General features: G+C 41.6%; 1 protein-coding gene across 5 annotated transcripts; it reads left to right on the top strand.

Moving 5' to 3' along the window:
- The first annotated feature begins 24 nt into the window (after positions 1 to 24).
- Positions 25 to 27685, top strand: GLYR1 (glyoxylate reductase 1 homolog). 5 transcript variants are annotated; one of them, XM_088064330.1, is made up of 16 exons: positions 25 to 186; positions 2188 to 2224; positions 3116 to 3195; positions 11753 to 11891; positions 12457 to 12567; positions 15699 to 15785; positions 16660 to 16716; positions 17772 to 17822; positions 17962 to 18035; positions 19802 to 19901; positions 21099 to 21209; positions 21508 to 21609; positions 22664 to 22826; positions 23238 to 23417; positions 23905 to 24029; positions 24365 to 27685. In XM_088064330.1, exons 1-16 carry the CDS (start codon positions 149 to 151, stop codon positions 24437 to 24439), a joined length of 1530 nt encoding a protein of 509 aa, XP_087920456.1. In that variant the 5' UTR covers positions 25 to 148; the 3' UTR covers positions 24440 to 27685. The 5 variants fall into 5 exon arrangements, with proteins under 5 accessions (XP_087920456.1, XP_005522827.1, XP_087920455.1 ...); XM_005522770.3 differs by having other exon boundaries at positions 12457 to 12699; XM_088064329.1 differs by having other exon boundaries at positions 12457 to 12699; positions 21099 to 21211; positions 21513 to 21609.
- The last annotated feature ends 133 nt before the right edge of the window (positions 27686 to 27818 follow it).

Genomic DNA, 27818 nt, shown 5'->3' with positions numbered 1-27818 from the left:
GGGAGAAGGGAGAGGCCGCTGACAGCCCTACCGCCCATGTGACGGACCGCCTGCCCACGTAACGGGCCCACCCAATGGGCGCGGCTGCCGCTTCCCTCCCGCTGCTCCCGGCAGCCCCTGCGCGGCGCGGCCGGTCTGTGTCGGTAAGATGGCGGCCGTGAGTCTGAGGCTCGGAGACCTGGTGTGGTGAGTGGCGGCGCGGGCTGCGTAGCGGCTGCGGAGCATGGCGGCCCGGGCGCCCTTAGGAGAATCAGGCTGCGGCTGCGGAGACGCAGGCGGGGCTGCACCCAGCCCTGGGAACGACGCAGCGGGAGCCGAGTCGGGCTGGGCCGCGCTGGGCGCTGTCAGCTCGCGGTCGACTCTGGGGAGCGGGTGCAGGCAGGGTGGGGCTTGGCAGGGCAGGGCAGTGATGGGGCAGCTGCCGGGTTGCGGGTATCGTCGCCGCCGTCCTTGGGGCGGTGTGGGAGGAGCGGCGGGAGGCAGCCCGGAGCTAGGGCACCGGGCCGGCGGGAGGTGGGCTGGGCTGTGAGCCGGGCCGGCACTGGAGGCTGGCGGGGGCGGTGCATGATGGAAGCTGTGTCAGATGGAGGGATGCGGGAAGCGGGACGGAAGGACGTACGCTGCGGGGTTCCTTGGTAAGCATGGGCTCAGCTCCCGAGGGATGGGAGAAAGGTTAGAGATAAAAGGTGTTTAGAGAGAGCCACGGCACCGTTTCATGACAATGCTTTAATGAAGCGACACAACAATCCAGCGTTTCGTTGCAAGTTGGGGTGTCCCTGTGGAAGCCCCAAGAAGCCATTTCCCCTTGTCACTGCACTCTTACCCTAAAATAGTCAGAGCTGTGATTTTGTGTTTCCTGGTTGGGAGAAGTAAGAGCATTCCACTGTGCCCTGTGAGCACCGATTAAGTGTATAGGTTCTACTATGCTGAATGGGCTAGGCTGTCCTGCCAGGGCTCAGAGAAGTAGCTAATTCCCAATATGTAAATGCATGCATTTATACTGATAACCCAGATAAAAAGAAGTATGTGCTTTAGGCTGTGACAGCTGCAGCTCTCATCTGAAAAATTTACAGTGCTGGGAAGTTGTCTAATTTATATAGCAAAATAAGCAAACATTAGTTACTTTTAACATATTTCTTTCAGATGAGATTTTGGGGAGTGTTCTGCTCTCAATGTTGGAATGCAGATTATCCCGCTTTAGTTTTGTACATGACAGCCAGGTACTGGCCCTAGAGCTGTCACAGGGAACTTTTAACAACCAGACAGCAATAGCAGAAAGGGTTTGCTGATTTTTTTTCTCAGTACAGGAATGGGAGCATTGAATATGAGACATGGTCATAGTCACAGCTCTTGACAGTGTTCCTGCCTGCCCCTGGCTTCTGAATCGTCTGGGCAGCATTGCCACTTGCTGAGAAGTTTTGTGTCAGGAGTTGTTTGGCCCCACAGGTTCTTTGCCTGTCTCTTGCAAGACAGTTACTAATGGGGTTTTGAGAGTACTGCAGCACAAGTCAGTGACAAGGGTGAAATAAGGATAAAGCTCACCAGGAAATCTGGTGAGCTGAGGGCTAAGACTTATGTCTCTTTCTCCTCTGTGATTATTTCTAATATTGCCTAGTTTTCATAATGGAAACATTTGCAAGTGTAGAAAGTAGACTTTTCTGCCTGTTTTTTAATGACTCTTCGTATCTTTAGTTAGTGTGGGGGTAAGCACCTGATGAAAGTGATAGTGTTGAACCTGTTGCGGGGATCCTGCCATTAGTGCTTTCCTGTGAGAATTAGAACCTCAGATTTCTGAGCTGGGAAATGGTGGCTGCTCTGCTCACCAGCTTCTCTAGACAGGCAGATGGACATTCTCAACCTGAATTGTGGTCTGATTGCCTGCATCAGTGCTTTTTTTCAGTTCCATATGATGAAATATCCACACTTACGGTGCTGCAGTGGCTATTTCTTTTGTATCTTGCAGGCAGTGTAGCTGCTACTCTTCAGTTCTGACTGTCCAGCAAGGTCAAACAGACTGTCCAGAGACCTGAGTTAGGTGCAGATGTCAGCCATGTGTCCTGCCTTGCGTAGAAGGTTTGGACTGCAAATTGTAATTAATGTGAAAAGTGACAAAATGTGAAAAAGCAGACACTGGGATAGTTGTTTTTTTCTCTGATTCTAGTGCCTAATACTTTATTTTTTCTCTAGGGGGAAGCTGGGCCGCTACCCTCCATGGCCAGGGAAGGTGAGGTTTGTTTGTATTTATTGTTGCTGTCTTAGTTTTCATGGCTTGTGGTTTTTTTTTGTTTGGGTGCACATTTTTTTGTGTTTTCCTTCTGTGTAGGGAAAGCTTTGCCTGAAAGCACATATACCCCACAAATATTAAGTGTGAACTAGTTTAGGGCTTTATTTGATCTATTATCTCAGTCTGTCAGTAACAGGTGGTAGTTCATATGGAATGAAAAGCAGAGACACAGCTCTGGAATTGCTAATGTTTCCCAAATTTAGTTGTTTAATCCCTGTCACTTTCTGCAAGACACATTTCTTTTCTTCCATAATAAGTTGGTTAACAGTACTGTGTTAAATAATAGACATAAGGAGTCTGGCTTCTCAATATACTGTTTTAAAGCTGTGGTTTTTCAGAATTATTTGGGGTAATTTGATCCTACTTCTGGTTTGGTTAGGGTTTTTTTGATTAAAGATTAAAAAAAAGAATTTTATATGCCATTTCTATTATTTCTACTTCTCTGAAAGACTTTTTGTCTTTTATGTCGTATGAGGGCTAAGCATGCTGAGGTAACAGCATGAGTCAGGGAAAAGAATTGTCAGTGTGGCTGACAACTATATATATTTGGTTTTTGGATCAAGTTAACACCAGGCTCATGTACAGGTGTCACCTGTATAACTGAATGTTAGCTTTTCTTCTTACTAATATTTTAAACTTGATAAGCAATCTATTCTGGGAGTAAAGACAAAATTTAAATTTTAAGGATTACCTAAGTGGAACAAATTTTTAGTAATGCCAGTTATCTTCCTAATCAGATTTTTAAAAAATCTATAAAGCTGAACACTGGCTGGTAAAATCACAAAATTTGTCACTATGTGCTTTTTAATTTTGATTTCTAATCACCTTTAGATTGTTAACCCACCTAAAGATCTGAAGAAACCTCGAGGAAAAAAGTGCTTCTTTGTGAAGTTTTTTGGAACAGAAGATCAGTATGTACCTGCTTGTTTTCATCTGGGGAAAATATTGTACCACATAGCGTGGATCTTTTGTGGAAGAAATATTTACTAATATTTTTTTGTGGAAGAAATATATACCAATATTACAGTGCAATGTAGCGTCATAAAGGATTCCCTTTGAACCACACAATAAAATAAATTCAACTATTACTACATGATGTAGCTGCTCAATGGGGTGTAGGAAGACTGTAAAAACTTAGCTTAGGATCTGAGTTGCTGCTGTGATGATAGCTCGCCACTTTTAGGTGTGACATTACTCTGTTAGATTTTAGCCTGTAACCATGAATGAGAAAGGTACAGCTCAGAGTATTTTATTTTGCTGCCAAAGGAGTACAATTGACTATATAATTGCCATTTGTGAAAGAATATACTGTCCTACTTGCTGATTGAAAATATTCTTGCTGTGCTTTTGGAAGACTTCACTATAAGAGAGCCAAAACTGTTTTAGATTGCCTTTTTGCAAGGCAGAATTTAATGATTTCAGATGTGAACAAAATCATAATTGTCTTAGATTTAAATGATTACAATCTAGGGGAAAAAAAAACCCCAAAAAACCCACTGAGAACTTTGGATATTTTATGAAACTGAAAATTATTTTAATAATTTTTCAGTTTTCCTCTGTTTTCTGCTATATCCTATTAAGTCATGGAATAAAGAAGGAAGTTGCAAATATCTGTGGAAGACTAAAAAAACATTTACTTTTTGTAAGAAAGGTGATAAGAACTGAGACCATTTGATTAATATGTCTTAAGGAAATTATTTTTGCTTAATACTTCAAAAATTTTTTCCATTAAGAAATGAGGTCTAAACTTGATGGAGTAGTAGTATATGCCGCATACTAATGGAAATGTTTGGATCTCTAGTAACTTGAGGCAGGTGAAGGTTGATTTGAGGGCAGAGAATGTTTTTTGGTGGTGTTATTAAATATGGTTATTTGTGCTAATAAATTCTGAGTTGAAGTGGATTATTTCTGTCCTGATAATTTCTTCTCAATTCTTGTATTTCACATTATTGAATCAAATACAGGTTTTTTTTGGTATTAAGACAAGCCGTCAAATGTCTTTGATACTGTAGCTGAGATTAATAACGTGATTACAAATTAACAGTTCAGAGCTGCAAAATAATCGGGATTATTTGCAAGATTCTAGAGCTCTGGCCGGGGCATATTCAGTCATCTGGCACAGTAAGATAGTGTGGTTGTTGTAGTGTAGCCCCTTACCCCAGTCTCCAGCTTGTGAAATTTAATGATATCATGCTAGATAATCATTAATTAAAAATTTCTTTGTTTTGATTGGCATACCCTACATGAAAACTGAATAGAAATAAATACTATCACCTTTCTTTCAAATAGTGTTGATAGAGAGAAGGTAGAGAAGCCTGTGTGCCTCTTCTGTCCTGACTTGGAACTTCAAAAGGCTGTGCTGGTTAGATCTGTGCTCTTCTAACCAGTGTGTTCCTTGAGCAAGTTCTCACATTTGAGCATAATCAGTGAGCCAGTCTCGAGTATAGTAACAGTATTAAGTATATAATCAGTGAGTTATAAATCAGGAAAGATATAAATTATTTCACTTTAAATGTGAAGATGAAGAGAAAATCTCTTAACTTATTTTGTACAAGTAAAGTAGTGGGTTTTGTGAATACTTTTTTCAGGTCTGTGTATAAACAGGACTTGGAAGTATGAAACTGAGAGAATGTCACCACCTTATGAGCAGCCTGAGTAATAGCAGAGTGCAGAGGGGTGTTTGAGGGATGATGAGGAGCACACTTATCCATACTGGTGGTCTAGTGCATGTAGCTTTGTTTTTTAGCACCTCTCTTTTTCTGCTATGTTCATGCTGTTTGATGGCATTTCTTTACTATGGATCCATTGCTGCAGCTCTTGTATTACTTGATTATCCTTTGAGCTTGAACAGGAGAGGATCTGGTGTTGTCTGTTCACCTCTTGTCCAGTGTGTATAAGGCAAAAGTGATGCTGGTTGCTGAGCAGAGTCCCTCCCATGAATTTCTGAGTGTTCTTGCCAGCGAGTTTGTGGAGAGGCAGGCAATCTTGGGCCTTATTTTAGTCTTATTTCCTTCTGAGGATTCCTAAGTGGCTGCTGTGGCCAGAGATGCCCCTGTTCCAGACTGGGTGAAAATTGTTCCCTCCTGACTCATGTGCCTTTGGTTTGTCATGCTAAAGGTTAAGGAGAAAGATGTTTGGAAGTAAAAATGGATGTGCATGAGCAGAGCAGAGTGGTAAATAAAAACATACTGATGGTATGGCAGTGGTTTTGGTGTAATGTGTAAGTTTTGGTAATTTGTGAAATTCTGGCTAGCTTAGGATGCAGCACAGAGGAAATGCATTTTCCTTTTCCTGCAAATTGAATATTACCGTGTACTGGGCCTGTGCAATGCCACAGTGAGTAAGGGAACAGATTAATTGGAAAGCTGTGAGTAGTTGTGGACCAAGACACAGGTGAGAGCATGAGTGCATTCAGACTGTTCTCTAGGTCCTGGATTTTGATAATTTTTCTGCTGTTAATTGTTAATTAGCTCTGTGTTAATTGTGTTGATGATGTTTCTCCTGTTAGTTCTGAAGGAATGGGTTTTCTGGAATCTAAGGATTGTCTACCCATGGAAGCAGATTTTGCTTGTGTTTAAGCTGTGAAGTACATATCTTTACCACAGTGAAAGCCACCTTGATGTTCATAGTAGTGATGTAATATCTACGTCCTATTCTAAGTGATTGTGTGCATTGCAGCTAAGGCAATTGTGTAATGTCTTTTTATTACCTTGTTCTCCAAATTGATAAGGTTTTTCTAGTCTGACTAGGAGTTGTTTTTCTTGGAGTTTTTCTTTCAGCTAGGAGTTGTCTTTTCTTAGAGTAAGTCACATTAAAAGGATTCTTTATATAAAATCAAGAACAGTTGATGTTTCCTGACCATAGACCTGACAAGCATGTAACAATATCCATTACAAGAATCTAAACAGCAAATTTAATTTAATTTAGAAGTGGAACTTACACCTCTTATCTGTGTTTATAACTTCTCAGATGTGCTTCTCAGGTAGTATTTAAAATCCCCTTTTATTATAATTTCCATGCTACAGTCTTGTCATAGAAAATCTTTGTAGATATTTCAGTAGTCAAGTAAGAACTTTTATTTTGCTGTATATGTATATTTATTGCTTTTAGTAGTTAAAACTTATAGACTGGCTGGCCCACACATCTTTCTTGGTGTGTGTCATACAGTTAAAAATATTTTTATATTTTTTGGCCTGCTTAGGAATTCATTATTACATTTGTCAAAACTAAAAATACCATTGCTTTGAAGGTGTTTTTTTCTGCTATGATTTTATAGAAATACTAATGTGAGTCCTGCAGCCATCAGAGCTGTGTGTACGAACACAGCCATTCACCTTCCTTCCCCCTTTGGTATTCACTAATAGCCGAATGGACTTGCAAGTCATGTATATCACAGTCTTAACAGGAAGCTGGGAAAGCCCATTCTTTCTTACACCCTTTTGAAGCATCAGTGTGAAACTAAATATGATGGGGTCAAGGGGCACTTCCTGACTTTATGTATTAAGGAAGAAATGGAGGAAGCATGCAATCTAAGATAGCCTGTTTCCATCAGGTGCAGTGATTTTAACACAGCACTCCTTTCCATCCTCCGTGTTCTATTCGGATGAAAGCACCTACCCTTCTGCCACTGTTTTTCCTGGTTTTCAAGGAGAGAGAGTAAATTCAGGATGTAGTCTTTCTGAAATGTTCTTTCAGGTCCTGACACCAGAAAACACTTGCTTTAAATTTGCCAACTGTTGGAAATACACCTTAGTAGTCAGAGTGGCTGGAGGGATAGGCTGAACTGATGGAGGGGGTGAGCTTGTGTTCCTGGTACTTCTCAGTGAGGCAGATTATCCCACGTGGAGCTCTGTGTTGCTGTAGCAGAGCCAGCTGGAATGCTGAAAATCTCTGCAGGCACAGTACCATAGCTGAAAATCACTACAGACAAAACTGTGGATCGTGTTATGATTTAGAATTTCATACAAGGTGTAAGGCTGTTGAAATTTGAGAATCAAAATAAGTCCAAATTTGTGGAGTTGAATGCAAAAGAAATAACGTAGTGCCTTACATTTGGCTTGTCCCAGAATGGAGTTGAGAAAAGACAAAAAGGAAGTGTGCAAAAAGGTTTGTGTGGAAATTGAAAACAAAAAAAAGGTGCCTTGAATCAGAAGGGGAACCAAAGAGAAACATGAAACTAAATCAGATATCATACTTGCGCCTTATTATCTTGTTGTTTGCCTTAAGTGATGCGATCCTGCCCATGAGTCAACCAAAAACCAATGTTTGGGTGACCTTGGCCAATGCATCAGGCTTGGATACCATTTGTTTGATTTATTCAAGTCCAGAAAAGCCATTCTCAACCTTCTTGGTCAGTTTACCAGTAGATTGGCCAATACCAAAAAATGTCTCTCCAGATCTTTCATGATTCGTTATAAATCCCAATGAGGGATAGGGTGTCTTAACCAAATTTCTCCCTGAGGCACCCTATGAAGCTCAAGAATTTAAAATCTTTGGCTCAGTGAAAATGGATTTTTGCATAATATTTGGCTTTCCTCGGTCAAAACAAAATGAAGACAAAATCACAGATGTCACTCCAAATCACACCTTGTAAAAAAATATGACATCTTGGTGCAATTACACCTCAGCCTTGCACCATTGTGGAGAGAACTTTTGAAAGTAAGCATGTATGTATTGATTGTTATCATAGTATTTGTGCCTTGTCTACTTCAGTGTATCCAATAGTGCTTGTCAAAGCAGTGCTCATGGTTCAAACAGGAGAGGGAGATGCTGGAACCCTAACCCCCAACACCTGGGCACAGAGAATTTCAAGCTTTCTGTGCTAACAGGCACTGACCCACAGGAGAACGGTGTATTTGACCTGAGGCCATGGAAAGGCTTCCAAAATTGAATTGAGATTGTAAATGTGTAGTTTGAATAGAAGTGTGTTGTATCACATGGTGGAAAATACAGTTTAAGGTTTTAGGATATAGTAATATATATGTAGCAAGATGGGGGTTTTAGGGCGTAGGCTTATCTTGCTTTTTCACCTTCATGGGTATTGGTATTATGGGATTGGGTGGGAAAGTCCGCAGTGCGGAGCACAAGTGTTTGGTTTTTGGGTTAAAAGTAAAAATAAATTAGTTGCCATTTTATAATTGGATAGCTTACACTTAAAAGGTCCTGTAGAGAGAGATCTGGGGTTCCATTTTTAGTTTGTTAGCTTGATGTGCTGTGTGCTGTCTGTGAGAATGTAATACAGATACGAAAAGATAAACAGCTGAGTCCGAATACAAAAACCGTCTCTCTCATTAATTCCAGCCACAAGGAAAAGAGCAGTGAGACATTTTGCACTAAGTTGCAGAGTTTAGTTATTTGAGTTATTTAATTGATGAGGGTTGGGATGTTCCCTTTTAATAGAAGGAAATCCATCTTGATTTCTGTTGTGCTCACACACACTGGTCTTGTAAATAGCTAAGCAGTTTTCTTTTGACTTTTAGAACTGGTTGTGTTAGCATTTAGTATGGGCATCTAAAGTGCTACAGTCTAAAGCAATAAATTTTTTCCCGGACTGTGGTAAATAGAAATTTTGAGATATAGTGCCGCTGTTTTCATCCCTAGCTGTACGGTCTGCAAAAAGCAAGTATTAGTCAATATTCTTCCATCTCATTTCTGTAGCTTATCATTAGGGGTTGGTATCTCTAGACAGGAAGAGAGTGGCTGAAATGGTGAGGGTTTGAAGATCTCCTTGCCTGTGCCATGCTTGTGCCAGGGATTTGAATCTGATGTCTGCATCTCTCTGTTCCACTACTTCCGTGTGGCTGCAGGTTGTTTTCATACCTGCCTCATCTTATTCTAAGTTTTGCTTATTGTTCATGTGTATAATGTGGATTTGACATGAGCAGTGTTTTTAAGAGTGGTATTTTGGAGAGGATGAGGAACAGTGTGGAGAAATGAAAAGAGACAGCCGTTGCTAACCGGTATTTTTGTTACATCTTTTCACTTTCCATGTAGCCCATTCTTTACACATGCTTGGTGACTGTGCAGCAGGATGAACACAATTTCATCTTAAATATGACATCTTCAGTGTCATCGTTAATGTTTTTCTTGTGTATTGATTCATTGCTGAATCAGGAGAGAAACAGTAGTTCCTTTTATATGTTATATCCTTAAGACTGATCTAAATACTGGGCTTCATTGGCCTTGAGGGTATTGAGATCTTGTGTTTAAACGTGAATGATTTTGTTTGGTGAAAAGGTTTTTTGTTTTCAAGTTTTGAAACACTGCATGCAATTGGTTTGTGGATGTTGGTGTCAAAAGATGCTCATCTCTTACAGAAGGTTGTCCAGGTAGGTGATGCGGAAACACACTGGAAAGGAAAAGACCAATTTAAGTTTTTTTCTGTTTTTTTTAAGTTTCTTTTTAACCTAGGCAATGTTTAAGATTGTTTTTCACTTATTAGTTTTTCTCTGAGATCTCTAGTTCTTTGTCCTGGTGGATCACAAGTGCCAAGATGCACCTTTGAAGCCGGGGACCAGAAAGCTTTGTGCTTTGTGCTTTCTCTGTACCAAAGAAAAAGGAATGAGAAAGGAAGCTAATGAGCATGTGCAGTGAGGAGGGATAGGATGTGCAGACACCTAAGAGAATGCCTTGAGAGCAAATAACTTATTTTTATTTAGAAATTGTCCTGTAACAACGTTTAACATGCTTTCTTATATTGTGGTCCAAAATTTTGTTTCCTTTGCACACACACTTCATGATGAAAGGCTTCTCATGAGCTGGTGCTCTGTAGTATGCAGGGGTGTTTGTCACTGTTTGTTATACAGGCAGGCTTTACAGTGTAAGGTAACTTTAAGGTGTGTTTCACAGTAATGTCTGGGCAGCTGGTAGAGATTCTCTGAGGAGCTGCTGGACTCAGACTTTATGCAGACTGAATGCGACGATTTGACTTGTTAGATTAAGTCAGTTCTTATAAAAATGATGTAAACTAAGTGAAAGGATCCAGCTTTGCATGTAGGAGCACTGGGTTCTTTGGAAAGAATGCTGGCATTTTCCACAGTCAGTTCTATCAGGAGGTCTTGTCTCTGCAAATGAGACTCAAAATGTTTCAGTCTACTTTCTTAAAGTTGATTCCTGATTGCAATTTACAAGCAATTGCTATTGCCAGTGAAGAGAAAGGTCTTAATGAAGTTACAGAATTTGTTTTGTGAAGAGAGGACAATCAAGATTCAGCAAAACATTACTATTATTTTTTGTTATTTTAATCTTCGTGTTCAGTTTAACTATATGACATGGTGCATACAGTGTCTGAAAATGCAGCTATTAAATAACTTCATCCAGCTTGCAGGAGCTAGATTGCACTGGGAAATATTTAAAACCTGTAATCGTGGGTAGTCTATGTAACAGAGATATCTGGGGACAAGAGAAAGTCTGATTGCCTCATTTTTGCTGTGTTCTAAGAAGTACCATTGGCTATACTAACTGAGGGAAGGGTTTTCAAAACTTACACAGTTCTGTTTCCGGTAGGGTAGAAGTAGCTTTGTAACAGTGTGGTTGATGAGCCTGGACTTGAATCTGTGGAAGGGGAAAGGTGGATTAATCTGTGAGAGCCACAAGGAATTCAGGCACCAAGAGAAGCAAAGACATTCCCTTAAACCTCACTGAAGAAGTGGTAGAAGAGCTTGTTTACGTAGAGGAAAGTGAAGTTGTCACCCATACTTGATGACTTCACCATTTGGTAAATGCTAAGAAGTCTTATTTATCAGGAGCTGAAACAGGGAAAGTTGATTTTCCTTGAAAGACTGCAGTCTTAATAGGACTGCATGTTAATACTCTGCTATTGTACAAGTCAGGTTATCTTAAAATAGCAACAGTGAAGGAAATAGTTATTTTTCCTCAAAAACAAAATTGTTGTTTTTCTGCAGAATACCTGGGTACATCAGAAATAAGTGCAGCAATGAGCTATGGCTTTTGTATTCACTCTGTGTGGTCATCTCTATAGTGAGATGCATAATTTTGGGTTTTTTTCCTACAGTTTTTTTAGACAGCTGTGTGCTGAATATTTTTGAACCAGATTGATAGCTGAGAATTGTTAAGTGAACTTTGCTTTCAACAACCTCTTGAGTAGATTTGTGGTATTGGCTACTTCACGTGGAGGTGTGGGACTGTGGGTGTTCCTCATGGTGAAACAAGTGCAGTCATTGGGCCACCATTGTTTTAAATGCATCCTGTGATCACATCCTAAAGATGCTTTGCCAATAGAGAATAATGCTTGGAGGGGGACAGTGCTGGAATGAGAGGAGATAAAGCTTAAGAAATAACTAAGTAAAAGTACCAGAAGAAAATTCTCAGTTTCTAGGTAGGAAGTGACTTTGGGATGCTGTCATCAGTAGATTAGGGGAGAAAGTGTAGCTGTGTGTTTCTCAAAGTGAGATGACTGAGAGAGTTGCAGTTTGGAGACTATAACTAGCTTCTTTTTTTTGTTTCAAGTGCTTGGATCAAAGTGGAGCAGCTGAAGCCTTATCACCCTCACAAAGAGGAAATGATAAAGATTAACAAGGGTAAGCGCTTCCAGCAAGCTGTGGATGCCGTAGAGGAGTTTCTTAGAAAAACCAAAGGCAAGGATCAGGTGAGTGGGTTCTTTTTCACTGTGTGCATCAAAACAGGTCTTGGCATGAATGTTGATTAGATGCCTTGTTATGTGAAAGGAGCTTGTTCCTCTGGCAAATTGAGGAGGATTTTGTTTTCCTTTGGTTTTTGGGGTTTATTTCCTGTCCTCTCTTCTTCCCCATTTAATCTTGTTTGGTGGGGAAAAGCGATTATTGGATTATTAAATGATGAAGAAACTGAAGAGGCTAATTGGTCTGCTTGTGATGATTTTATACATCAGTCTTAAGAATTTGGTATCTAGTAATCTTGTCTTTAGTATGTTAGAAGTGCACAGTCCTGGCAAGTCTTCAGCTGGCCTGTTCCATTACACGCTTGCTTAAACTGGTGTGTTTTTGCAGGAGAACTAACCAGGAACTTCACTCACCAACTCCAAAGGGCTAACAGATATGTAGTTTTCAAGCTGCTGTGCTGTGGTTTTGCTTGATAGTAATCAGCACAGAGTCCTTCACATCCTTGGTTTTGCATGAAAATCATTCCATCTCTTCTCTTCTTTCCTTACCATCTTCTATTCTATAATCTCTCAGGCGTCTTCCCATAACTCCACTGAAGAGAAGAATCGGCGTAATTCCAGTGAAGAAAGAGGCAAGCAATCTGCTGGTGAAGAGAAACGCAAAGGCAGTTTGTCTGAAGGAAAGGTGAAGAAGGGCACAGGGGAAGGAAAAAAGAGGGTCTCTTCTGTCTCGTCAGAGAGAGGATCAAAGTCACCCTTGAAAAAAGCCCAGGATCAGAGCCCCCGAAAGCGGGGGCGTCCACCCAAGGATGAGAAGGTTTGTGTTGTGCATGTCCGCCAGTGCCCATGGACTTGGCAACTGGCCTTGAGGGCTGACTGGCAGCTTGACTAAAAGGCCACCAGGAAGGATCAGTTCAGTATCCCTTTATTTAAGCTTTTCCATGTTGCTACTTCTAGACCATTTGGCTGCCTGATACCCTTGGCAAGTATATTGTTGCTACTTCCTGTGACTTTTACCAGTTAGTTACTGTGAGTGGCTCTGTTCATATCTTTGAGAGGGCTTTGAAAGCTGTATCAGGAGGATCCATTCTTTTGTCTTGTTATCTCTCAAGTTCAGTTTGTGCAGGAAGGATTAGCAAAGAGATTCAGGTCTTCATCTGGCTCCTGACTTCTCCCATCTCATCTACTTCGTATGATCAGGTGATAAATAGCCGCTCAACTTCAACCTCAGTACTCACAATGAGTGAGATATCCTTAAGAGCTAGGGCTTAAAGAAGAAATTTGTAGCATGGGGAATCCACCAAAAGAACTGTCTTCATTTCAGCTTCTGCGCTTTAGGATATGTTCCCATCCTCCATTATAAAGGAGCCTTAATATTTTATTCCCACCACTTTCCTGGTATTTCTTGATGTTGTGGCAGCACTTTGTCTACCCTTGTTTAGAGTTCCAGCCTTTTTATTATGGAAGACCTGTTGTGGTCTAGATCTTCCTGTTCCAAATGGATATTTATTTTGGTGGATTATTACAAGGCACATCCTCCATTGGAGACTACACCTGAATACAACTGGGAGACCTCGACTGAAACATCATATGGCAACGTGTTTGCTCACCTGTACTTCAAGGGGACCATGTTGTGCTTCACAGTTTTATGTTTCAGTCAGGATGCAAGTCAAAATCGTGGTCTTTGCTCTCCCAAACTGTGAATGGATTGGCCTTCGCTGGTTGAACAGCAGACTCTCTCGATGTAGTAAAATGAAGTTGATCGTCTCAGATACTAGCTGTGAAGGCATCATAGAATAGAGTCATAGAATATCCTGATTTGGAAGGGACACAAGGATCATCAAGTCCATCTCCTAAGGGGTTAAAGGAAATACTGGCTCCTTTTTTAACACCAATGTCTGAAATTAGGCTGTGCAACAGATCCCATCAGTTTCTTCTTTTGAGGGAAGTTGGAGAAGGGGAGGAATGGATGCTTATTTATTAATTATAACTAATAATTACAGAACTTGTCTTGACTGATGCAGGAAAATGCTTCATTGGCAACATAATTTTCACTTTTCGAAGTGTCTTCCTATATACATGTCCCCACATATTTCTGTCAAAATAAGCCACAAGACTTTTTTTTTTTCTCTTGCAAAATGATTCTGTGTCTTTGAGCTAGATTCATTCCAAAATTGATCAAAGCTAATGGCTAGGTGAATTCTGATTGTGCTGACACATTGCACACATAGGTTTTACTGTGTTAGCTACCTTAGGACATCAGAGTGCTTTGAGTGAGCTAATTGTGGTAGTAGACATTATTTTACACATGACAAGCAGAGTGATTTTAAAGTTGCCCGGAAGTGGTGGCCAGCTGTGTGATAACTTCCTGGCTACAAACCAGGAAATTAAGCAGAATAAGGTAGGAAAGTAAGCCTTATAGCTTCTGGAAAGTGACAAATAAAATAATTGCCATGAAAATATAATAGTACTGCCTTAATACTGTTTTTCAGCTTATGAAGTAATTTTAAAATCTTGTCTTCTTGCCTGGTTCTCAAAAATTCCTCAAGTTCTTAGCCCCAGAGTAGAAAACATTTTCATGTTGTCCTGTATTAATACAGGATTTGGGATTTTTTTTCTCCATCTCAGTACAAATTCTGGCTTCCAAGCAATAAGGATGCATAAAAATCAAGAATCCAGTTGTTGCTGAGGTATGCCCTGTCTAGAAAACCCTAGAAAGGCTCTATGGCCATAGATGATCATTCAAGTACTCTTATTTTTAAGCTTATATGAATATTTTTGACGGAGCAACAGAACTTCATAGGTATCCAAGCAGGTTTTATCCATGCTTTACCAGCTGAAGTATGCAGGACTCTCTCTAGACACTACAAGGTTGGAGACTGATGTCTGCATTGTCCTGCTAACACTTGGACAGTTGCATCGTTCTGGGTTACCTCCAGGAGTCTTGCTCTGGCTATTTTTGCAAACAGTGTTCTTCTCTTGTGCTTCTGTGTGGATACTAAGGTATATTGTGCATATTGTTCAGGAAGAAATTTTGGAGGGGAGATAATGTGACTCCATTTCTGAACCTTCATTTCAGAGGAAGACAGCACTTATTATGCAGAATTCCTGTGCATTCTTTTCACATAGCATAAAAACCTAGAGGTCTATAGCATATGTTTATGACCTACAGCATAAAGACCTATTTTAACCTATATGTCTTGGGGAAATAAAAAATAAAGTTTAATCTGCTCAACAGTAAAAGCCCCAGTATGTTAAGTACTATCATGATATTACAAACCAGGGCCTGTGGAGCAGATGGGGCAGCCCACATACCAGTTTGTCTCATGGGTTCTGCAAACTTGAGCAGGTGTGGCTGTCAACCTCATGCTTTGAAGGTTCTCCTGATAACAGGTAAGCTATTCTATTGTGACATGGTAGGATTAAAAGAGTTCAGACTTCTGCTTGTAATGATGTTCTTTACTCATTTGTTAAGCTTTTTGCATCCACCAGAGGAAAATACGGAATCAAGCATGTTGGTTTTCAGCTCACTTCATAAGTGCTCAAGTGCAATCATTCCTCTTAGGTGTGAAGAATGGACTCTCCAGAAGCCATAAATCTGGTTGAATTCCTTCGCTGGCATTTGATGTTTTCCTCACCTCACCTGTATTGCTAATACTCTGTGTTTAAATTTGAATGCTCATGGAAAGGCCTGTGAAATGGAAGGCATTTGTAGTGCTTTCAGAGCTCTCTGTGTGTGCTCAAATGATCATGGTGATGTGACCAGCCCCTGAGCCAGGTTTTAAGCTCTTTCTGATCCTCCTTCTGTCTCCTCAGGACCTCACAATTCCAGAGTCAAGTACAGTGAAGAGAGTGATGACTGGAACAGTGGCTGGATTTAAATGGCCACCGAGCGTGAGTGAGGTGAGAAGCTTTACAACATGCAGGATCTGAGTTTGTGGCAGCAAATCTAGATCCCTTTGGCTGTAAAACAGCGAGATCTTGTATTCTCGTGTTAGAACGTACTGCAGCGTAACAAAGCTGAACAATATCCCAGACAGTTCACAAATATGCTGGGAAATGAGATTTCTGTCTCTGTGGTACTATTTGCAGATTCACATTTAACATGCTGTACTAATGTTTACACTTTTTGTTTCAAAAGCATTTTTGTGACTGACTTCCCAAAAGTGGAGGTGGAGTGGATAGTGTCTCCCTGCCTGAATACTAGCACATGGGGTGCTTTCATTTGATTTCCTTCACAAGCAGCTTTTGAAGACATTTTGATTTTGTTGAACAAATGAGTGATCAGTAAAGCAGTGTAAGAGCAATGTGATTCCAGGCTTCTATGTATGATGATCACTGGGGAGATGAGGTATCTGGGCCTGCAGTCCTTGTTGCAGTTAGGATGGGTTTGCTTGGCATGTGACAATCTCCAGTCAATTCCCAGAATGCTAGAAATTCCTTGGAAGCTGGAGAATAAGTGTTTTCATTTGCTTGGGAGAGGAAGAAGCGGAATATGAATTTTCTTCCTCTCATGTTAATCTTGCTTGTATACTTCTTTGGTTTTCTTACAGATGTTGAAAAATGAGGAATTTGGTTAGAGTGGATTTGGTTTTGAGAAAGGAACACAATGTAAACTACTCAGTTAATTAAATATGGTCCTTGTGACAGCTGATACATTTTATATTTCCCCCCTTATTCTATTGTTCTCATGCGGCTTAGGAGAGCAAAGGAATTGTGCTGTGATCACTCAGTGACTCTGGATTTATTTCTGAGGCTGTACTTTCTCTCTTTATAGCCTGTGAAGGACAGTGATCCACATTTTCATCACTTCCTGCTAAGCCAGACAGAGAAGGTAAGGATTTGGCGGACCAGGATCATGCTGCTGAGTAGCTTGGAATCTTGCCCTTTGCTGGAACTGAATACAAAGAGCATGCATAACGAGCTCCAGAATTTTGTTCTTTAAGGGCTGGCAATTAGATTAGTTGAAGTACTTCCAAGCCTTAAGATTTAGAGTGATTTAGCATTAAGCACAGTGAATAGATTTAAGTGATTCAAGATTATCTAGCACTAGTTTTTGACAGATCTTATGCAATAAATTCTGTAGAAGGAACAGGATGGACAGGAAAACTTTTTTTTTGTGTTCAAAAATCCTGTTGTTTGATTGTTTTTGATGGTTGTCCTATCAGTTTCTTCATCTGGATAGGTTTGTCAATTCACTGAATGTTGCAGGAAAACTTCCAGGACCAGAAAAGCTCCTTATAAAATACAACCAGTTTATCTCCCAAGAGTCAGAAGCCTTACAGGATTTTATATTCAGCAGTGAACATCAGGAGGAAAAGGAAAGATCAAATTAAGCATAAAAGGATTTATATCTCGCTGAGGATGTGGGCAGAGCCAGAAGGATTAAGAGCTCCTAACAGTTTTATCTAGACAAGCTCACAGAAGGCAGCATGGGGAGGAATAGCCTTTGCCTTAGCATTTGTGGAAAGCCACATGCCTTCTCATATTAACCAGAAGGTTTTGGTTCCACAACTGCAGAGACATAGTGGGAGTAGATATGAGGCTTCATGGCAGGCTTCAGAGAGCTAAATGTAGGAGTAGAGATGGCCTGGGTTCTGCTGCCTCCAGAGGAGCCTGTTGTAGGAACTACAGAAAGGAGTTAGCAGTGCCTCTGTTAGAAGACAAGCTGAATTGCTGGAGCAGGGTGAGAAAGAATGATCTTAATATCTTGCAATGTATTTTAGGTTTTATTTTCTCCCCTTGAGGGAAGCCCCAGAGTTGTCCTGCTTTGAAGGTGGTGGTGGGTAGATGAGCTGCCTGTTTCTGTGGAACAAGGATATGGTCTGTTTGCTCGGCAGAGTAAATCAGCACTGTCCTTCCCCTGAATGCTTTGTCTTCTCCATACAGCCAGCTGTCTGCTATCAAGCCATCACAAAGAAGCTGAAGGTTTGTGAAGAGGTAAAGCAAATCTTCATTTTGATGGATTTTTATTGTTATGAGGCCTTGCAGTTCTTCCAGAGCTGTGCATTATATCGTTTTTATTATTATTTTTCCCTTCTCTCTTCCCCCCTGCATCCCCCCCACCCCACTCCCTCAGGAGACAGGATCCACCTCCATCCAGGCAGCAGACAGCACAGCAGTCAATGGCAGCATCACGCCTACAGACAAAAAGTAAGATTTCCATTGCACTTCAGCCATTTCCTTCCCAGCTCACACATGCAGCCACTCTCCAGCTTGTCACTGAGAATGAATAAACCTAACATTTCCCTTTAACTGCACATTCCTTCTCTCCTTGTGCAAAACAGTTTTGGGGGGCAAGGTGGGAGGGAGGCAGATAAGAACAAAGGGGAATGTACAATACAAAATTCAGAGTAAGTTCTGTCCTGGATACGTTTGCAAGTGTTTCAGCAGCAGCCCTTTTCAGTAGATCCCACTGCAGGCTGTTAGCAGCATATTCCTGAGTGTCAAATGAGATAGGAAGATAAAAGGGGATCTGTCTCCAGTAGTACCTGGCAGTTGACTGGGGTTGTTTAATTGCTCTCCTGAGCATGCAGAAGACAAGAGGGAGATATGTTTTCCCATAACAAGGAAGCACGTGAGCTTTCTGGTTTCTCCTCATACCCTCATTCTCCTTTTTAGAGTGAGAGAAGCCTAACTTGAGCTTCCTGTTTTGCTCTGTAACTTCTGCACTGTTCAAATTGAGTTCAGGCCACTCTTGTTATTTGCTGTTGGGGCAGTTCACATGGGATGTCAGTTCTCACCTATACTGCAGGGGAACAAGAATAACAATGAAGCTGTTCAGGTAAAACAGTCTCTCAGGAAAGTGCATCTCAGAGGTGGGTTGGGAAGGAAGGAGTATCTCTGCTGGTTTAGAGACTTGAAAATAGGTAGACCTTATTTAGGCCATGTGAGGAGCCTGTAGTGATTTGCTCTGCCTTGTCTAAATTAGTTTGCTTGGAGAAAAGGCAGCATGGCTAGCTGGGAGAGGACAAGTGGCTTGTGAAAGCCATGATGCAGCTGTAGTGTGGCTAATTCTGCAGAATTAACTGCAGATTTGCCAGGTAGATTTTGTTGTGAAGTTACCTTAGATGTAACTGAATACTTCAGAATCTGTCTGAAAACTGTGGGTTTTGTGGGAGCTGCATGATGGATAAAAGGGTTCTTCCAGCAATATCTGCAGAGGAATTCCTGTTGCAAGTGATTGTAGGGACTTGGTGGCATATTTTCTTTTCTTTGAATGGAGGGAGTGAAACTCTTTCCAGCTTGTGGGAGGAGGGGAAGGGTGTTTTCTGGGACTGATGGGGAACTGTACTGGCCTAATACTTCCTTTCTTCTTGTGTCTGAAATGGCAGCTGTAGGGCAGGGACTAAGTCTTTGGTCTGGCATGATGCTTAGCGTAGTAGTCTTTGCTAGGTGTTATTAAAACTAAGATACTAATGTATCATTCAGTTATACTAATGTATCATTCAATTATACAAGTAAGCATTGTATGTGTGACTTAGTTTTAAAGCCAGAAGTTAATTAGAGAAGTACCTGCTCATTTCTAAGTGTTTCCTTTAACTTCAGTAAGGCAATGACTGCCAATAGAAGGCACACAAATAGCAATTTTAGTAAACAAAAAACCACACACAAACAAAACACCCCAAACAAACAAAAAGAACCCAGACCATCCAAACGGTTAATATTTAGGTGATCTTCTGAAATACGCTAAAGACTTTCTTCAGGAAATTGTTAGGGATGCTTGGTAAGCAAAATAAATTCCAGCCTGATTTTAAAGCTTAGTATTTGCCCACTGTAGCTGTGGCTGCAGTGGGACATGTTTGTTTGGGTATTTTTTTGTGCTGTTGATGCTCCAGTTTGCTCTTCATCATTTCCATCACCATGAGAAACGGACACTGATTGCTCTTTCTTGCATTAATGTTTATCTGTACCCTCAGGATAGGATTTCTGGGCCTTGGTCTGATGGGAAGTGGCATTGTCTCCAACTTGCTGAAGATGGGTCACACTGTCACTGTGTGGAACCGGACTGCTGAGAAGGTAGGCATGTGCTTAAACCTCTCCTAAACATTCAGTTACCCCCTGTATCTCATGGAATCATCTGTCAGTGGTGCCTGGGAGAGGATGCCAAAGAAACACAAGGATACGCTTGCGAACTTGTTCTGTCCTGTTTCCTGGGTGCTTGTTGGTGGGCACATGTAACTAAGTGCAGCTGTGGTCTGTTCTAGTGAGGTCACTCTTATGTAAGCACTCCCGCTCCACTGCCTTTTTGTGTGAGAGGAGAGAGTTGTCAGAAAAATTACACCATTGTATGCGTTGAAGAATGGGATGTAGCATGTCTCTGAAAATACTGCTGATGTGAATAGCCATGTCAATGTATTGTGCATCTGTAAAAAGCCATGAAAATACTGCTGATGTGAATAGCCATGCAGTGTATTGGGCCAAAAAGGCCAAGTGCAGGGAGTTATCCCTGGAGATTGAGGTATGGTAAGATGCACTGCCCAGCCACAGGTTAGTCTACATATATTGTGCTAGTCATATGGTAACAAGTGTTCTGTTAAAGATCTACTGTGTCATGAGACCAGGATGGAGAAGGGCTTTATAGGAGTATTCAAAATGAAAATGGAGCTTACATTGCATTGCACTTATATACTAGACATTGTCCTAGAAAAATAGGTAGCTGGGGGACCCACTGTAAGATACTGTGGAATATCAAAGCGGGAAGGGCACCGTGGTTACTTTGTTAAAAGGTGATTAAAAGATTTATTTTTTCAAGCGCAAAACATGGCTGGTATGAGGGGATAGGTAAGAAGGAGCTAAGATTTTGAAGCAGCAGCCCTCTGAAACACATCAGTCTCAGCTGTGCATGTTCCTGTTACTATCCAATAACACATTTTGCTATCTCCTTTTACCATTATTTTTCCCTAAATCTCCCTTTTTTCCATAATAATTTATTGTCAAATGCACAACATTCTTACAATTTCACCTAAGAGTTTTGTTTCTGTGTGTCTTTCCTTCAAAGTTGTTCACCTGTTCTTCAGAAAAGCTGCAAAAGAGCCGGGTGCGTGCGTGTGCACACACGTGTGTGTGTGTGTGTTGACAAAGAAGTTGCTGTGTAATTAACATGCCTCACTCCTTTGGAGTTGTGTCCAGCAGTGGAGTTTGTACAGCAAAATGCAGAAAATCCATTTTCTCTGTATTTAATTTGTCTTACCTTTGGACTTGTGCCTTTTGCAGTGTGATTTGTTCATCCAGGAGGGGGCACGGCTGGGAAGAACCCCTGCTGAAGTAGTCTCCACCTGTGACATCACGTTTGCCTGTGTATCAGATCCAAAAGCAGCAAAGGATGTAAGGATTAGCTCTTACTTTACCTCTGCTGGTTAGCCTACGAGATGGCAGTCACTGAATGCCAGTTCTGATTCCTGCTAACCACAGTAGTCTGGGTCATGGTACATCCTGAGCAGTGCAGCTGTGTAAAAAGAAATGTCCCAACAAAAAAACCATTTTAAAAACTAAGTCTTTGAGGGCATGTTCTGATAACCCTCTGGGGGTCTGTCACTGCAGTGGCAGTCTCAGTTGGACCCCTGCAAAACTGGGACTTCTCTGCAGACACCCTATTGCTTTACCGCTCTTCTGTTCTCCACAGCTGGTGCTTGGTCCAAGTGGAGTGTTGCAGGGGATTCGCCCGGGGAAGTGTTATGTGGATATGTCCACCGTGGATGCAGATACAGTCACAGAGCTGGCCCAGGTAATCACCAACTGAGCCTCTTACCAGCAGCAGCTGTTCATTCAGCAGCAGTTCTGCAGTTTGTGTTGCTTCAGGTGCTTTATTACTTTTGGTAATAAAACTACTTCCAGAGGTCTTTGGGCTTTTGGGAGAGTCTCAAGTTCCAGGCAGACAAGACAAAATAGCATGTCAAATCTTGACCAGCAAAGAGTGTTGGATGAGATGTTCCCTGGTGATACCAGCAAAGCCTGTAGATTTGGTAGAGCTATTACCTGGCACCAGTGCAAACAGATATCCAAATATTGATTTTCTAAGAAATATTTGTAGACAGGTTGGTATTCTGTAGCAAACTTGAGGGTAAAACCCTGTCTGGATTAATGACTGATGAAAGGTATAATCTGCCTAGCTTAAATGCTTTGGTTGGGGAAAATTATTGTCTTCACATTTCATTCTATGGAAATACTATTGTAGGATTTCTGTAGAAGTGTTCTGATTACTTCTGCTGTAGTATCTGTGATTTCTTTTTGACATCTTGATTGTTCCCCACTGGCTAAGGCAGTGTGGTGGTTTTACAAGGAAGGGGAGCTGGTTTTGGTGAAGTTTTAAGTAGACATGTTGGTGATGCACTATTGTCTAACATCAATTCAGAGAATGCAAATCACCCACATTAGTAAATGTCTGGCGGAAGACATTTGTCAAAGGCCTTTCCTCTGTGGGAAAGAGGGGGAAATATAATGATCAATCTTCTGGGATTCTTATGCCATATGTACACTTTCAACATTGGTCTCTTGGCCAATATAGGGTGCCATGACTAAAACATGTCAGTTCAGCTACTTAAAACATGCACAGTAGTGATGGGTACAGGAGGGTCTTGCCTGGAGTGTGAGGTCAACTTCTGATGTTAAGCACATTTTGCAGGATAAAGTGTGATACATCACATTAGTGCTTGCCTCTCCTGTTTATATGGTGGAGCTATTTGTTCTGCTTTAAAATTCTGTCCTTAGGAGCAGGAATGCCCTAAATGATGGTCCTGCTGCTGTTTATGCACAGCTAACCAGAGATGCTCTTCTCCCAGGTGATAGTGTCCCGAGGTGGTCGCTTTCTGGAAGCACCAGTCTCAGGAAACCAGCAGCTCTCCAATGATGGAATGCTTGTGATCCTGGCAGCTGGCGACAGGGGTTTATATGAGGACTGCAGCAGCTGTTTCCAAGCTATGGGGAAGACCTCTTTTTTCCTAGGTAATTGAAACATGGAAGGCCTGATAGCAGTTTCTTAGTGCAAGGACTGGGAAATTTCAGCAAGGAGTCTGAGATGTGTCATCTTTATCTTTTCTCTTTGGGCAGTTTGGGAAACTGGTCTGCTTCTCCAAAACTTGGCCAGTTTCAGAGCCTGCAGGCTAAGGATTCTTTTTTGAATGCTGGCTCATTTTGGAGGATCTGTGATGCTTTTGGTTTTACATTATATTTTAAAATTTCTCCATTCCTTTGAGTGCTTGGAAAATGGGAATAATTTCTGAAGTCTTTCAGGACAAGGGAGAGCGGTCAAGTGCTTGATGCTAGGAGTCTAGCAGTGTTACTGCTGTGTGGGCTGGCAAAGTAGGGTTGTTGTTTCTCTTCTGGAGGAATCCCGATGATGTGTCTTGCTCCTAGGTGAAGTAGGCAATGCTGCCAAGATGATGCTGATTGTCAACATGGTCCAAGGCAGCTTCATGGCAACAATAGCAGAAGGACTCACTTTGGCTCAAGTGACTGGCCAATCCCAGCAGACCCTTCTGGATATCCTCAATCAGGGACAACTTGCCAGCATCTTCCTGGACCAGAAGTGCCAAAGTAAAGTTATCTTATATTGTTCTCTTACAATCCATCAGTGTTTCAGATAGTGGCAAAAGGTAGAAAATAACAGTCCCATTCTTCATCAGCCTGGGATTATGATTATTTTAAGCACTCTGGAAATGAAGAGCTGAGTTTCCATTCCTTCCCCTTTATAGCTAGGACTTCTGAGAATCTGAGTTAGGACTACTTAGAACTTAAGTTAGGATTTCATGGGGGCAGGGTAACAAGTGAAATGGAGGGCAAGCTGCTTAGAAATCTAAGCTCACTTTGTCAGTGGGCAGTATCTGTGACATCATATATATGACATCGTGTATAGTAGTGACATCATCTACTGTGGCCAGATGAAGATAGCAAGTAGAAAAACAGAACTAACAATAGTGATCAGCAATGGAAAGGAAGATTGATGTTGAATTGGCAGCCCCCTGCAGTATGGGCTTGGCTTAATTTTGTCATGCTTACTTTTTGCATCGGTTCCTCTCCACAGATATCTTGCAAGGAAACTTTAAACCTGATTTCTACCTGAAATACATACAGAAGGATCTTAGATTAGCTATTGCACTGGGCGATTCTGTCAACCACCCAACTCCCATGGCAGCTGCTGCCAATGAGGTAAGAGTTGTTCAGTGTTCAGATGTGTTCTTCAGCATTTATTCAAAAGAGCCATTTGTCAACCAGAGACACAGATCTAAGAGTTACATCATCTCTAAGACAAAGGAATAGTGATTGAAATACATTTTTACTAGGGTGGCATTGGATTTGTTTTGATTGTAGAGACCCTTAGAATGTTACATCAGGAAACACAGAAAGACCTGGCACTGTGATCTGCACTTGGATTATTTGACATACTGTACAGTTCTCTGGTTGTAGTGGTCAGCAGAGGAGTTTTTCTGCTGGGAAAAGGCTTCACACAATCAGGGTCTGATCCTTTTCTGATTTCTCTTTAGGTATATAAACGAGCAAAAGCATTGGACCAATCTGACAACGACATGTCTGCAGTGTACAGGGCCTACATCCATTAGGCTGCACCCTTCTTACTGTTCATATGATGATTATTGATTAATATTATTATGATACTGGGTTTTAACTCTGGACCAGTCCATCTCTGTCTTTCCATTTCCTTTTATACACAAACTTTGAGACATGCTGCGGTGAGCCTTCCACTGTGGCAGAAGGGGGGAGGAGGGGGCTGGGATTGTTGCAGTCTAATTAGAAAAATCCATGTCATGCACTGACAGTCATGAGACAGAACAGCGGCAATTGTTCAGAAGCTCTGAGGCAACTCTGCCAGAAATCTGCTGCTTGGCTGCTTTAATTTTCCTCTTTGTTTGCTAGTCCAAGATGCTGTTTCTAACAATCCCTTTTCTCCTTTGCTGTGAAATAATGCAAGTGTTGGACTCTGCATCAAGGGGACAGGGCAACATCTATCTACCTGTCATATCAGGTCCCATCTATCTACCTGTGAATATGACTCAAGTCCTTGGTCCCAAGTAAGGTGAGGAGCATTCCTGCTAATTAGCCACTGTTAGAAAACAAAGCACCTCCCATGGAGGAGAAGGGCAGTTCCAGAGGGTAAGGGGAGTTGAGTGCAACACTGTCGTGATTCAGTTTCTTTTTAGACTTCCACTTCCCCAGCACCTTGCTGGAGGAATTCCTGAACTGTTAAAGACAATACATTGCATCCATGTCTTCCCCTGTACAGACAACTACGGCTTAGGGAACACAAACTGTACTGAAAATAGGAGAATGCCAGAGTCAATGAGGCTCCTGAAAGGCTTATCATAGCTCATCCAGAAAGTCACTGGAAAGTAACATGTTTGCATAGAAAACTGCAAGGGAAACATAGACCCCGTAAAACTGGGCTAGAGATTTTACTTGTTCCTGGCCTTAGCTTATGTTACGTTACTACTTGTTTGGTTTTTTTAACCCTTGTAGTCAATAATTACTAAGGTATGTTGGATTACAGCAGTGTCACAAGCAGAGTGGTGAGTCTGAAAAGGGAGGGAAGAATGATACAAGATTGAGTTTCCTGAGCTCCTTTCCATAGTCTCTGGCCTTTGCATGGTTGTCACATCTCTCAGTCTCTTTGCCCATCTATGAAGGTGGGTGATGGTTACCTACCTCACACAAGGATACTTTTGTGTACTGACTAGTGATCTTTATACATGTCAGATTTTCCATACATGTAGTAGCGTTACTACTTTGGGTACAAGATAGCACAGCATAAGCCTTCTCCCTGTATCTGTGAACTCTGCTTCTGGACAGATACTAACTGCTAGAAAGACCAGTAATTGATACTGGGGAGGCTAAGACTACTGCTGAGCTTTAGTGTAGGGATGGGTGACATGAACTGCAGATGCCAAGGCTAGAAATCAGATACTCTACTCTCTATCTTCTCTCAGTGTAGATGGAGCAACTCAGAGTCCAAAGGATACCTGTCACTAAAAATGCACAGTGTGGCTTGTTTTTTGGTTTGTTTGGGGGTTCCCCCCCCCCCCCATTCTCAGTCTTAGCCTTTTGGGAGTGTTCTTACATTTTGAATTCCAGTGTTAGAAAAATGCCAATGAGAAACTTTGGCCAAAATCACTTCTCAGTGGTACAATCTCCGTCCTCCCTTGGGCTGGGATTATGAAAGGAAAGAAGACGAATTTAAATTGCACCATGTTCCTGACATCTGCCCCTGCCACCTTATTTTTTTTTCTAGGAACTTAATGGCTGTGTAAGGAAATTTCCCCTGGGTTAGGATTTCTTACCAGTTCTGCTTTGTGCAGCATATGGTTCAGGGGCATCTTTTTAAGAAAGTGTCACATACTCATTTTGAATCACAACATCTAATGCCTCATCCTGCAAAAGTTACTTTGAGTATTTTACCTCCTGTGGTGACTGTTCCTAATTAGACTGTGGGCTAATGCTGTATTCTGTATTACTTATGTCCTGTGGTGAACACCTGGCAACAGAGCTGTCAGACCTCACTGCCTGTTGGCCACTGTGTGTGGATGATGGTAGTTCTATACCCATGTTCCTTTGGCAATGCCACTGCTCTTCTGCATGTAGGTATTCACATTAAAGGTATATAAAATTCCCAGGATAGCTAGCCATTGACCTGCTTTGGCACACTGTTCTCGCCCCAGAACTCCACAGTTAGTATATGAAGTCCTTTGTTAAACATGCCACAGTAAAAAAAAAAAAGCTCTCATACGAATTACGCATTGAGGGCATCCGAGGGAAGTTGTGGGTTTGGGGGTCAGGAGATGAGACTAAAGGAAAAAATCTTTTGGGAGGAAGAAGGAGGTACTGTCCCATGTGCAGCTGAGAGTGAACAGTGCTGAGCCAGTCCAATGGCATCCCCACCTGTCCCTGCCTTCTTGGGCCAGAGTGACAGTGAATGAGTGTGAACAAAGGTAATGGAGGATCTTTGTTAGTTTGTGGTGCCTCTGTATACAGAGAGAATGCCAGAGGAGCTCTCAAGTCCTGTTACAAGGACCAGTCCCTAGGCAGTTCGCTGCTGCAGGGTTTGTTTCTAGAAATACTGTAGTTCCCAGAATGGAGATGGTTATTTCTGTGGGAGTGGCAGATGTAGTTCAACACTGTAATTTATCCTGGGAGGATCTGACTGCAGCTTTCAGCCGTTGTGGGTGGCTGTAGAGTGGCTGCAGTGCTGCCTGGACAGCTGTACAGTTACAGGTTTGCCCAGGAGGAGGAGCAGGAGACGACCAAGAGCTCTGATGTGGCTTTGAAGAGGAGGGATGGAAATGGGGGAATCCAGACTGTTCCAGACGCCGGTTGAGATTGCTGTCAGTCTCACTCAGATTCTTGTATTTATGTCTGTAGCCTCTGAACATGGATTTGAGTCTGTTCCTAGGCCTGGGATTTGGGGGAGGGAAGTGGGGGAAGCAGTGGATTGAGAGATGCTCTAATAAAACTGGCTAGTTAATGTTGTCCTAATATTGTTGACAATTCTGCAAAGTTTCTTTTTATGAAGATTTGTTTTAGCAGTTGGCTTTTTTTTTTGACTCCCTCCTTTTTAAAGAGAAAATGTGACACTTGTGAAAAGCTTGTAAGAAAAGCAGTTTCATTTTTCCTCAGTGATAGATCCCATAGTTCATTAAGGTTGTGAATTTTTATTTTCCTGCCTTGTTTTTAATTAACATTTGTCATTCAGAATAGGATGTGTGAAAATGTTTAAATGGCAAAGGTTTTTTTGATTTTTTTTTGTGCAATTAACAAAGCTACTGGCAAAAAGAATAAAACCTTTCTTGGTAACAGAATGTTCTTGTGGCATTTTCTGAAGTCTGTCAGAGCTGTCTCGGGGCATTAAAGAAGTATGTGTTCCTCAGAACACTAGAAACGCAGAACTGCTGAAAACCGAGTAACCTTAAGAGCACTACAGTGAAAGATGAA

The sequence above is a fragment of the Pseudopodoces humilis genome, chromosome 18, assembly GCF_049639895.1.
Source record: "Pseudopodoces humilis isolate 2021_Gansu_Grassland_sample_001 chromosome 18, ASM4963989v1, whole genome shotgun sequence".
Taxonomy (NCBI): Eukaryota; Metazoa; Chordata; class Aves; order Passeriformes; family Paridae; genus Pseudopodoces; species Pseudopodoces humilis.
This window is presented reverse-complemented; position numbering and strand designations above follow the sequence as displayed.